A 13,632-nucleotide genomic window follows, 5' to 3' on the forward strand; every position below is an offset into this window, starting at 1 on the left:
TGTCACTTTCTCAGTCTTTCTCCACTTAAGTAACATTCAGCTCCTCTGTTCTTCCAGCCAAAATGCAATATATCACATTTGCCCACATTATATTACATCTTTCCAACTCCCTCTGCAGACTCTTTGTATCATCCTTACTACTTGCCTTCTCACCTCTTTTTGTGTCATCTGTAAACTTGGCTATAGTACATTCACTTTCCATGCAAGTCATTCATATATATTATGTAAATATTTTAAACACTGAGCCACCGTGCCGCCCAAAGCAAATTTCATAAGTCTCATAGTCATAGTTATTGAAAAAAACAGTCCATGGGATTGTGATAAATACACTAATGTAGATTGAGAATTGTTTAATAAACCAAACAAATTATAGGAATAACGGATCATTCTTGGGTAAGCTACTACTATTAGGGTACTGCAAGAATAATGTTAGGTCCACAGATGTTCAAAGTCTATACAATTATTTAGCTGTGGAGAACAATTGTAATATTTCCAAATTCGTCAATGACATCAAACTGGGTGGGAATACAAATTGGGAGAAGGATACACGGAGGCTTCAAAAGTACTTGGGACATGGTAAGTGAATAGGCTAGTACAGCCATTCTCAATCTCTGAAGGGCTCTGGCACATTTGCAGGGGACCAGAGACTGAAAACTGTGAGAATGGAAGTCCCAAGGGTCTCTGGGGACCCTGATAACTGAGGTCGACAAAAAGCACAAGTAACAACCTTCATTGGAGTCAACAGTTTCTCTCCTGCTTTTAATATCTTTCCAACACGCTGTTTGAATTTGGCGCACCAAGTAAATTAATTGCTTAAACTCCTCCCACACAGCCTCACTTCAGAGTCAGTGGCGAATCAGACTGCATCGAGTCAATATATTCAATAAGGGTTCGCGCATCCATTATCGCCATACTTCATTATCCAAAGATCAGCGTGTCTTGCTAGACCTTTTTCATGCTAATTCATTTATTCATTATTTTCCTTGTAAGAAGTGCCTTGTGATTATTTTTATTACTTCAGAAATAAGTCTACCCAGGAGTTCCTTGGTGAAACAAAGTGCCGGCAGTATTCAGTGGAATACTTATCGTATGGTTTCATTGCATCTTTGTAAAACCCATCTTTACCCATACATTTGAACTACATAACTACATTGTTAAATGAAAGCACGAGGCCAAGCAAATTGAAATTTGGATACCTTTGGATACCTTGCATCCTGATAAGAAGGATAAACACTTAAGATTTTGAAGAAATCTTCGAGATAATTTTGAAAGAAAGCCAATGCTGAAACAAATCCTTACTTAAATGTCACAAAAATTAGAGAAGGGTCTTGTTGCATCATATAAAATTAGTAAATGGATTGCTAAAATGGGAAATGCTCACAATGTTAGTGAGTCGCTTATCCTGCCTTCAGTGTCCATAATAATATCTGATGTCATTCATTCGAGTGCCAAAGAAGCAATTCAGGCAATTCCTTTAAGTAATTCTACTGTTGCCAGAAGAATCGATAAGATGGTACAGGATATGGAAGAGGGATTGGTCAGTTCATTACTATCCAAGAAATTCTCTTTACAATTAGACAAAATTACTTTACAAGATAACAACACTCTTCTCATGGCTTATGAGAGAATCTGGAACAGAAACGAACTAATGGAAGAGATGTTGTTTGCCAGGTGGATTAAAACAGATACTAAGGGACTGTCCATTTTTGAAGAAGTCAGAGGTTACTTAAGCGAGAACAATATTCCAACGGAGAATATAAATGTTTGTACAAGTGATGATGTTGCTCCTACGGTTAATTGATACAGAGGATTCATCACCTATCTAAAAAGAGTTATACCTTCTGTCTTACTATTCATTGCATCATTCACAGGGAGCACCTAGTAGCTGAAAACTTAGGAGAACGTCTAAATCTTTCACTTTCAGTTTTCATAAAGGCTGTAAACTTCATCAAATCCCATGCCCGTCAGGATCATCTTTTCCGGCAGCCGTGTGAAGAAAATGAAGATGATTTCCAGATGCTGCTGCTGCATACCAAAGTGAAGTGGCTTTCCAAAGGAAACAATCTTCAACATTTTGTTACACTCTGGGACACCACAGTTTCCTTCATGTCTGATAAAGAGCATGGAGAAAGACTCATTGATACTAAGGTGGATATATTTTATCTGGCAGATATTTTTCAGAAATGTAATTTGTTAAACAAGATCTTACAGGGCAAAAACCGTAATCTCGTAGATCATAAGGAAGCCCATTGCTTCTTTCCTTCAGAAGCTCAAAGTCTATCGGCACAATATGGGATGTTGAGAATTTTCACAATTTCCAACCTAAAGGTGATCGCGGAGGCACTGAAGGAAGAACTTACCGTTTATGTGAAATATCTAAAGCAGATACACAAGCATATGCAAGAAAGATTCAATGACATGGTAAACCTCGGTATCCTGGATTACATTTTGATTCCATTTGAAGTACAACCTACCCAAATTAAGGCAGAAATTCAAGAGGTTGATTGTGATATAACTGCACACCTTCAGTTCAGTCAATTTCAACAAGAATTTTGGATCAAAAGTGATTTGCTGTATAAATTTACAACACTATGGGAAAAAGCCCAAATATTTTTTATTGCCTTTCCCACAACATATTTGGTTAAGAGTGGTTCTGCAAGGTAATTTCCTTGACAAAATCCAGGAATAGAACTGATGTCGCAACAAGAGGTGACCTCCAACTGTCAATGTATAATTTGGAGCCTGATCAAGCTTAAAGGATTGCATTATGCTGATAGATGTTTAATTTCAGTCTTTTTTTTAAAGTTTTGTCCAGTATGTCGGAATGTTCAAGTTTTCTTGATGTTCAATAATAAATGATTTTCTGTCTATTTGTTAGTGTTGTATCCTTGTTTGAAACGGGAGCCCTGGAACTGAGAACAGCATGAAGGGGGGCTGTGGCCAAAAAACGGTAGAGAATCATTGGGCGAGAAAACTGCAAGTTAAGTGCGTAAACTTTTGTGAAGTTATTCACATTGTTGGAAGAAAACGAAAAGGCAGAATATTGAAATTAAAATTGACAGAGGTTGAGAAGTGCAGGTGTCCAAAGGTACCTGGGTGTCCCTGTTCATGAGTACTGAAAGTAAGCATGCAAGTCTAGCTTGCAACTAGGAAGACAAATGGAATTCTGGCATTCACTGCAGGGAATCGGATTACAGATGTAAAGACGTTTTACTGAAGTTGCATAGGGCTTTGTTGAGACTTCACCTGGAATATTTTGTATGATTCTGTTCCCCTTATCTAAGTGGGTAAAATATATGCCATCCAGGGAGTACAACAGAGGTTCATCAGATTAATCCCCAGGATGGTGGGATTGTCTTTTAGGGGAAAGATTCGAGATACTACTCCTGTATTCCCCAGAACTTGAAAGAATGAGATGGAACTTCTTTGAATCCAATTAAATTCTCACAGGGCATGGGGGTGGATGTTTTCACTGGCTGGTGAGTCTAACACAAGGAAACATAATCCCAGCAAAAGGGTCAAACCATTTAAGACTGATATGAGGATCGAGTTTTTTAAACTTATAGTGGCAAAGCTTTGGAAATCTTTAGCTCAGAGGACTGCAGAGCTCAATCACTGAACGTGTTTATGACAGAAATCATTAAGTTTTTGGAGAGACAAATGACATCAAGGGATATGGATATTGCACAGAGAAGTGATGTTGGTGGATGACCAGCCTTGATCCAACTTAATGGCAGAACAAGCTCAATGGGCTGAAAGGCCTGAAATTTCTTTCCTTGGAGTGTTGAATGCTGAGGAGTGACCTTACAGAGGTTTATAAAATCATGAGAGGCATAGATAGGTGAATAGCCAAGGTCTTTTGCCAAGGACAGTGAAATAACACCAAGTTACCCTTTATTTACAATAAGTATAATACAAGAGTTTGACCCAGCTAACTCAGAACCAGCTCCTAGCGTGAACAGAACCTCTGATACTTCTGTTTACATCTACCAGCCAGGACTCCCTGATTGAGACTGTTAACCTGGGCTAATGAGAGAACTCAATCTAGGACATCCACCTGCCTGACCTCATTACAATCACCACATCTCTCCCTCTCTAAGTTTTGGGACGTAGGCCCATTCTGTTTCCTATAGCTTGTCCTGGGGGACCAAGTCCAGTTCCTCGCTGACTCTGCCTTGGACACTGGCGGTTTGTACCAGACTGTAGCCTGCCTCTTGCGCCCAGCACATCACAGAATCCCTACTGTGTGGAAACAGGCCATTTGGCCCAACATGTCCACACCAACTTTCTGAAGAGTATTCCACCCAGACCCCTTCCTCTGCCCTACATTTCCCCTGACTAATGCACCTCACCTACTCCCTCCCTGACACTAAAGACAATTTAGCATGGCCAATTGACCTAACCTGTACATCTTTGGACTGTGGGAAGAAACTGGAACACCCAGAGGAAACCCAGACAGACACAAGTAGAATGTGCAAACTCCAGTCTGCTGAGACTGAAATTAAACGGAGCTGAAATGTGAGGCAGCAGTGCTAACCACTGTGCCACATCTCTAAAAAAATTTATCTTCATCTTTAAGCAATAATGGCATCAAGACTGCGACATCTGCTGTGTCAATCTGGTTCTCGGAAGTTTCAGAAGGAGAAACCATGCATTCTGATGGCCTTGCCTAAGTTCTGAGGGGCCGGGTACATTTAGCTCCTGTCCCATTTGCAAGGTTACAGCTTTCATGTGGTCCACGTGCCTGTTCAGGATCACCTCTCATAACTGAACTTTGTACATGACGGGACCTGACCTCGCTTTGACCCTGCCTCTTACCCATATAGGGCCATTCCCATGGTTTCAACACCAAACTTCATCCCCTGAAGTAAACTGTCTCTTTCCTTTAGAGGAGTCTTGGGTCTAGCATTGGCATTCCTGATGCCATTTCATCTTCTCCTCCCCACTCTACGTCTGTGAAGACCAGGTTTAATCTGCTGTGGAGTCTTCTCCACAATAGCAACTCTGCTGGAACTGTCCCCATGGTTGCACAAGGGGTTGTCCTATAATCAAGCAGGAACCGAGACAACTTGGCATTGAGTGAAGCTGCAGGCTGTTTCTTTAAGGCTGCCTTTCCCAAGACCATTGAAAGATTGATGATATGGGGCTGCCCTTACATGCCAAATGCCATTTGACTTTAGAGTTATTGGGTCACAGAGATGTACAGCACGGAAACAGACCCTTCGGTCCAACATGTCCGTGCCGACAGATATCCCAAACCAATCTAATCCCACCTACCATCACTTGGCCCATAACCCTGCAAGCCCTTCCTATTCATATACCCATCCAGGTACCTTTTTAATGTTGCAATTGTACCAGCCTCCACCACTTCCTCTGGCAGCCCATTCCAGACTCGCACCACCCTCTGCATGAAAAAGTTGCCCCTTAAGTCTCATCTATATCTTTCCCCTCTCACCCTAAACCCTCTAGTTCTGGATTCCCCTACCCCAGGGAAAATTCCTTGTCTATTTACTCTATCGATGCCTTTCATGCTTTGATAAAGCTTTAGAAGGTCACCTCTCAGCCTCCAATGCTCCAGGGAAAACAGCCCTAGCCGAGTCAGCCTATCCTTATAGCTCAGATCCTCCAACCCTGGCAACATCCTTGTAAATCTTTTCTGAACGCTTTCAAGTTTCATAACATCCTTCCGATAGGAAGGAGACCAGAATTGGATGCAATATTCCAAACGTCGCCTAAGCAAAGTCCTGTACAGCCGCAACATGACCTCCCAACTCCTGTACTCAATACTCTGACCAATAAAGGAAAGCATACCAAACACCTTCTTCACTATCCTATCTACCTGCAACTCTATTTTTAAGGAGCTATGAACCTGCACTCCAAGATCTCTTTGTTCAGCAATATTCAAATTCTCTGCTGGCAAACGATAGCTCATTGTCTGTGACCAACATTTCCAGGAGTCCATGAAATGCAAACGTTGCTCGCAGCTTTTCAAACATCAGCCCCATGTTTGTCAAATGAATTCTATGCACATCTAACCATTTTGAATGAGCACCCACCATGACTAAAAACATAGAGCCCATGAAAGGACTGAAGGGCTTTTGTCCGAAACGTCGATTTCGAAGCTCCTTGGATGCAGCCTGAACTGCTGTGCTCTTCCAGCACCATTAATCCAGAATCTGGTTTCCAGCATCTGCAGTCATTGTTTTTTACCCCATAGTCAATATGCAACTGAGTCCAGTGTTTACCTGGCCACTCATGAATGTGAGGGAGCTGCTGGCAGGAATTTTTGTTCTTATTGACACTCTGGACACAGTCTCAGTGTGCCTATGTTGGCATCCAATCCTGGTCAACAGACATAACTTCTCATGAACAGCTTCATTTTGGAATCCCCTGGATGACCCTGATGGAGTTCAGCCTGCATCTGGAGGTGACTTTAGCTAGGGACAATCAATCTTGCTCCCCGTAATAATATGCCTTCCTCTGTGGTGGTCTGGTCTTGCCGGGTTCAAAAAAGTTTCTGTTTTGGTTTTGATGGTCTTTTGTTTCCCCCATCACGACCAGATGTTTAATTTTGCCAGCACCGGATCTTTTAGTGCCCACAGTCTGATACTGTCAGCAGTGATTGGAAGAGTGTTCAGAAAGCTTAAAACCAGAACAGATTCTTCTATATTCCACCAGTGGGAGGTAGCTCAAGACATTTGCATTTGCCACTTGGCCTCCTGAACGGTATTCTAACTTGGAATTGTACACACGTAGAATGAAGCCCACCGCTGATTCTAACCTGAAGCTATCGGCAGCACAGCTATGTCCTATTTGAGTAGCCCAGCAGGGGTTTGTGATCTGTTACTATTACAAATTTACATCTGTAAAGGCATTGGTAAAACTTTCTCACGTCAAAGATGACCGCTAAATCTTCCTTCTCTTTCTGGCCATATTTCTGTTCGACATCAGCCGAAGCACACGTTATCGGGCATTCCTCCCTGCTGGGCCACCGGTGAGCTAACACTACTGCGGTACCGTACTGGAAGGGATCACATGTTAACACATCTCATTTGGGATCACAGTGTGTTAACATCTTACAGGACGATACATGCTTCTTCAGTTCTCTGAAAGCTATGCTTTGGCTAAGAAACTGTTTCCAAAGCTGACCCTTTTTCAATTGCAAATGGAAGACTGCCAGGATGTAGGCCAGGTTACACACTTCTGTAATAATTCACCAACCCAAGGAAAGACTTAAGCTCTAGTACAGATGGGAGAGCTGGGTCACTTTATCTTCCAATGGATGTATCCCGGTCTTGTTGACTCTGTAATCTAAGTATGTCACTTGGAATGGCCAAAACACACATTTTTCCATCGTAAGGCATCACCTGCCTTGGAGAAATGTTTAAGCACTATGTCTGTTCTTTATATGCTCTTTATTGGTCTTCCCTTTATTAGCACGTCAATCAGATAAATGGCGATCTGGAGTAGACCTTGTAAAATGTGCTCCATTATCCAATGAAAAATGGAACAGGCTGATGCTACTCCAAAAAGCAGTCTCGCACATGGGTATTAATTTTAGCATACTCCTGGAAATCCTCATCTAATCATAATTGCAGATAAGTATGGCTCATGTCCAGCTTCCTAAATGACAGCCTCCTCCCCCCCACCTTTGCGTACAAGTCCTCTATGTGAGGAATTGGATATTTATTTAGCTGCGAAAAGCATTCTGAAATCCCTACAAACATGAATCGATCCATCAGGCTTCACAATCGGTACGAATGGTGTTGCCCATTCCATAAACTGTACTAGTTTGATGATTCCTTTGCTTTCGAGCCTTCTGATTTCTACGTCTATTTTTGCATGTAAGGCAAATGGCACTGGGCAGGCCTTGCAGAATTGTTGAACTGCTTCCTCGTCAACATGCAAAGTGGCCTTCGCTCCTTTGATGGTTCCAAGACTTCCTAAAAATCGTCCAGGTATTTAATTAGGATGTCAGTTCGGCAGCCATTTTCTCATAAATCAAATTGAATCTTTCTCTACCAATTTTGTCCCATCAAGCTTGGGTCCAAGCGTTTTACTACAATCAATCAGTGGTAGCTGAACCAGTTGCTTCTCATAAGAGGTTGGGACTGAAGTTGTACCTTTGAATTGTTGAGGTTCCCCGCCGAGCAAGGTGTTACACAAACTTAAGGGTTGGAGTCCAGATCCAATTTTAGAAAAAACTGGTTCTGCAATCACTAGTTCTACAGCCACACAGTATCAACCTCCATAAAAAGTGAGTGATCATTTATTCAGAAGTTTATTTTGATTGATTTTGCTCTGGATGTTGTCAAGCAATTTAATTGTTACAAACGAGCTGTTGGTGGACTTTCCAGGATGTGCATTCTCCTAGATACCAGCCTATGATTTATCTTACTAAACTCGGGTCTAGTGGGACTCTTTTGCTGTCTCGAGTCCACATACAAGCAGCAACTACAATGGCCTGCCAGCCTGGAATCCTTGAGATACTTTTAACCATTTAGCCGAAGCTTGGCTTTGTTTTTGGGTTTTGCTCTGGGCTAACCCAGAGTCTCTTTGTTCAGGATATGACCTGAGTGAGTCTACGCAGTGTTCCTCAAGCTCAGTTGGCCTGGCAAAAGTGTCCACTCCCGTCAGAATATCTTGTAACTCATAAGCTCTACTTTCTGTATTTTCTAATGACAAAGCCAGCTGTAGTGCTTGTTTGAAGTCTAATTGGGCTTCAGCTGGTAAACACTTTTGAGTGGTCACATCAATTAATCACACTCTCATCTAGTGAAATAAGTCAACACAGGCCAGTATGCCGTCACCAAGTGATCCTTTATTTATACATGCATAATACAAGACACTGACCCAGCTAGCTCAAAGCCAGCTCCTAGAGCAAGCAGAACCCCTGGCACTCCTGCTTATCTCTTTTGGCCAGGACTCCAAGGCAGTTAACCTGGTTGAATCGGGGAACTCATATTCTATAAGGTCTACCTGACTGACTCCACTCCAATCACTACAGGAGTACAAAACTAGAGGGCATAGGTTTAAGGTGACAGGAGAAAGATCTAAAAATAACTTGAGGGGCAACTGTTTCACACAGAGTTGTGCGTGCATGGAATGAGCTACTGGGGAAGTGGTCGAGGTGGTTGCAATTACAACATTTAAGAGACAATTGAACAGGTTCATGAACAGGAAAGGTTTGGAGGGATATGGGCCAAATGAAGGCAAATGGGACTAGCTCAGTTTAAGATACCTGGTCAGCATGGATTAGATTAGATTAGATTAGATTATATTAGATTACTTACAGTGTGGAAACAGACCCTTCGGCCCAACAAGTCCACACTGACCCACCGAAGAGCAACCCACCCAGACCCATTGCCCTACACCTAACACTATGAGCAATTTAGCATGACCAATTCACCTAAGCTGCACATCCTTTGGACTGTGGGAGGAAACCCGAGCACGCGGAGGAAACCCATGCAGACACAGGGAGAATGTGCAAACTCCACACACAGTCGTCCAAGGTGGGAATTGAACCCAGGTCTCTGGTGCTGTGAGGCAGCAGTGCTAACCACTGTGCCACCATGCCGCCCATGGATGAGTTGGATGAAGGGTCTGTTTCCATGCTGTATGACTCTACGACTCTAATTTCTGATATGAAATACTATACAGCTAAAATTTCTCACACCACAAATATAAATCTACTAGCAAGTCAGTGTAGTCTGATTTATCTCTAAAGCCAATTAACATAAATTCTGACTTACTTCAGAAAAATACTTCAAAACATATTTCACAAAGTTTTAGCCTAAAAAATGCCAAAGTGGAAAATAATGGACTCTGTCTCTCATACTGCATAAGTTATTTTGACATGAAAACATAAATTTGATAATGTAAGGTCTGGAATGCACTATTAAAGATAAATACTGAGCTGCCCATGTTATAACATTGATTTGTTTTCATTGCTACAAGTTAGCAAAGATACAGAGACCAATAATGAGAGATTTGAGACATAACACTGATGCAAATTAAATAGCAGTTCAGACTCAGCACCAACTACGCTTATTAATTCATTCTGACAGACATTATAACTTTATCCTGTATGAAACAAATGGCGAGCTCTTAGACTAAGGTTTAGTCTGTTGAAATGAATATTCACCAAATTAGCAACAATAAACTGTAATGTTGTAAATAATAACAGATATCACTGTTGGGATCCTGAATCTCACCATCGTTTTGGTCATTAAGGTACCTCAGAATCTAACAAGGCGGAGTTATGTAATTCATTTAATAAGGACCGGCAGAGTGCTCTGGACACTTGTATATCTCTGAAATACTATCCAGACAGTCACTACTTTACCAGTATTGAGCTCTTCGAATTAACATTGATAGGAATTTTGCAGTGCTCTATTAATATAAAAATCAGGATATCAGCACATTAACAGTGGTATACATACAATATCCAAGTACTTATAGAGCTCACAAGCAAATGCAGATGTGGATAATTCAATAATGGAATGACTGACAAAGGATGAATGGACAAAATGGTGTATTGAATTATGAAATATTTTGCTATTACTTTAGGAATCGAAACAAATATTTTTGTATGAATACATTACTGCTCATCTTTATTCGTGAAAATTAGAAAGCAAGTTTAATTTAGCTGGTCATTAAAATCTCTTAACAGTTAGAACTGGAAAAGCGATAATGTTTCAATGTGAAAGCATAAGGGATGGTCAAAGTATACAGGAGGATATAGATAGACTGGAAAGTTGGGCGGAAAAGTGACAGATGGATTTTAATCCAGACAAATGTGAGGTGATGCATTTAGGCAAGACTAATTCTAGAGCAAATTATACAATGAACAGAAGAGCCTTGGGAAAGGCTGATTGGCAGAGAGATCTGGGAGTGCAGGTCCATTGTACCTTGAAAGTTGCTGCACAGGTAGATAGTGGTCAAGAATGCATATAGTATACTTTCCTTCATTGGACGGGGTGTTGCGTATAAGAGCTGGCAAATCATTTTAAAATTGTACAGGACATTGGTTTGGCCACATTTGGAATACTGAGTACAGTTCTGGTTGCCACATTACCAAAAGGATGTGGACGCTTTGGAGAGGGTGCAGAGAATATTTAAAAGGATGTTGCCTGGTATGGAAGGTGCTAGCTATGAAGAGAGGTTGAGTAGGTTAGGTTTATTTTCACTAGAAAAAAGGAGATTGACATGGGACCTGACTGAGGTTTACAAAATCATGAAGGGTATAGACAGGGTGGATCGAGACAAGCCTTTTCCGAGGGTGAAGGATTCCATAACGAGAGGTCACACTTTCAAGGTGAGGGGTGGAAAGTTTAAGGGAGATACACGCGGCAAGTACTTCACACAGAGGGTGGTGGGTGCCTGGAACGCGATGCCAGCAGAGGTGGTAGAGGCAGGCACGGTAGATTCATTTAAGATGCGTCTGGACAGATGCATGAGTAGGTGGGGAGCAGAGGGATAAAGATGCTTAGGTATTGACCGACAGGTTTAGACAGTACATTTGGATCAGCTCAGGCTTGGCGGGTTGAAGGGCCTGTACATTTTCTTTGTTGTTCTATTTATTTATGTTACTATTTTTTATTTATTTATGTTACTGTTTATGAACCTATACACCTTATCATACACAATAATAGTCTATCATTAAATATAGTCATAGAAGATTCAAATTGTGTGAATAGCCATCTTTCAGAACACCTTCAAAAGAAATATTTCTATGTCTGAATTTACCTCAACAGTTGAGTCTATCATTTACAGAGAGCAGAACTAGATTGTCTCCACACCAGAAGTTCATGACATACAAAGTAAGCAAATATTGTCAAGGTTTGGTGGATCTTGCAAGGTAGCTAGGAAAAGCATCACAGATAGATTTTCTACATTTCAAAATACATGAAAATATTGTAATCATATTGAAACATTATCGCTTTTCCAGTTCTAACTGTTGAGATCTTAATGACCAGCTAAATTAAAGTTGATTTCTAATTTTCATGAATAAAGATGAGTATTAATGTATTCATACAAAAATATTTGTTTCAATTCCAAAAGTAATAGCAAAATATCACATAATTCAATGCTTACTAAATTAGAAAAACATACTGGAGCAAATTTGACAGCCTTGAAAGAAATACAAAAGCTACCTAGCTATCATCGAGATTACCCCGAAGATCTTAAACGGTTATGGAATAACAAAACAGGTATGGATATGGCCAACATTCTCTCGAAAAAAAAATTTAATGTGGCGGCAAGTTGAGAGCCAGATTAATGGCTCTTAAAGAAACAAGGTACAAGTTTATATATTGGTAGAAGAGGTGTGCTAATGATGTCGAGTGCAATGGGACCTGTTCTAAATATTTTAATCTATCAAAATAAAAATAATTCACACACAAAAATGCTATTTAAGAGGTAAGTTCCATGAATTTTAAAGAATGCTACTGACAGAGTCAGAGCCACAATTGTTTACAAATGTACTCAGCTTGAAGACTTCTATCAAAACACACATACGTGGTGGAATAAATAGACAGGAAGTATATTAAAAATCCTAGTAATCATTGATAAGGATTTTAAAATGAAACTATCTACATAAACCTGCTAATAAAACTAAATTTGAGAATAACTACATCTGTTTGTTTATACTAAAAGTATTTTAATGTCGTCACTCTGAAGACATCTACAATTCATGACTTTTGTTTGTCAATTTAACCACACTAACTATTCTAATTCTTACCACGTTTCCCATCAGCTCTGCTTTGATGATCTTTGCTCCAAGTTTATTCATCTCTTCCTCACTGAGGGGTTGTGGAAGTTCTTTTCTTGTAGTAAGAGATCTAATTGGAATAGCAGCACTGCTTCTTGGGAAAACAGGGTAAAACCCATAGAAAAGAAATATGAGTAAGTTTTCAAAATCCACTATCAAAGATATGCAAAGTTTCATAGGATTTGTGTTCCTTTCACAATTTTGAAAAAAGCAAAAATAGCTTTGCTTATTAATTATGCACTATTAAATGGTTTAACAGGCAACCTTGTATTTTAACAATATTTTGGCACTTCATTATAAAGTGCAGTCAAATAACACAGGAATTCAAAATAAATGTTTACAGTGACTGCAACTCAAACTCTATTTACAAAATAATGCTGAAAAACCATGATGTGCTTTGGTTTACCATCATTTCATTTATTTAAAATTTATTTCTGGAAACCAGCAGCTTTACTTGGCTAAAACAGCTACAATTTTAACACGACAAAGTCCTGTACATTGAAATTTCATCAAGGTTCAGTGGTTTAAAGAAAATCTGGCTAAGTGTCACTAAATAGTTTATTTGTCACTTAAGAGTGATCCTGAGAGGAAACAGCAATCTGTTGGTAAGACTGGAGAAAATAAAGCTGAGGATAAAATCAAATTCAGAACACCAGCTGAATGGAGAAAACTGAGAAAGAAATTCAAAGCTGACATCACTGCCACATATTTAACAAATTTGTGGGTAGTAACTAAGGTTTGGTTTGTTTTATCAAATTACTCATTTTTCACCATTGAAATTCACATGAAGGAAGTTTCCACTCTGATTAGATTGATGAATACTATTTTCAATGCCTTCAGTTAACATTCTACTATTTTAA

The 13,632-nt window shown here is 40.0% G+C and overlaps 1 protein-coding gene across 3 annotated transcripts in view; it reads right to left on the reverse strand.

The window, feature by feature from the left end:
• Positions 1-13,632, reverse strand: part of cwf19l2 (CWF19 like cell cycle control factor 2) — a 143,329-nt gene that overhangs the window by 52,008 nt on the left and 77,689 nt on the right. The window contains exon 9 of one of the 3 annotated variants that reach the window (XM_043691833.2): positions 12,743-12,860. In XM_043691833.2, the coding sequence (XP_043547768.2) occupies positions 12,743-12,860 (118 nt within the window). Of the gene's footprint in view, positions 1-12,742; positions 12,867-13,632 lie in introns of all 3 variants that reach the window. The other 2 variants (XM_043691830.2, XM_043691831.2) reach the window with 2 other exon arrangements.

Source organism: Chiloscyllium plagiosum, unplaced genomic scaffold (genome assembly GCF_037043375.1).
Source record: "Chiloscyllium plagiosum isolate Xiang-an unplaced genomic scaffold, Cpla_swu_hap1 HiC_scaffold_6, whole genome shotgun sequence".
Lineage (NCBI taxonomy): Eukaryota > Metazoa > Chordata > Chondrichthyes > Orectolobiformes > Hemiscylliidae > Chiloscyllium > Chiloscyllium plagiosum.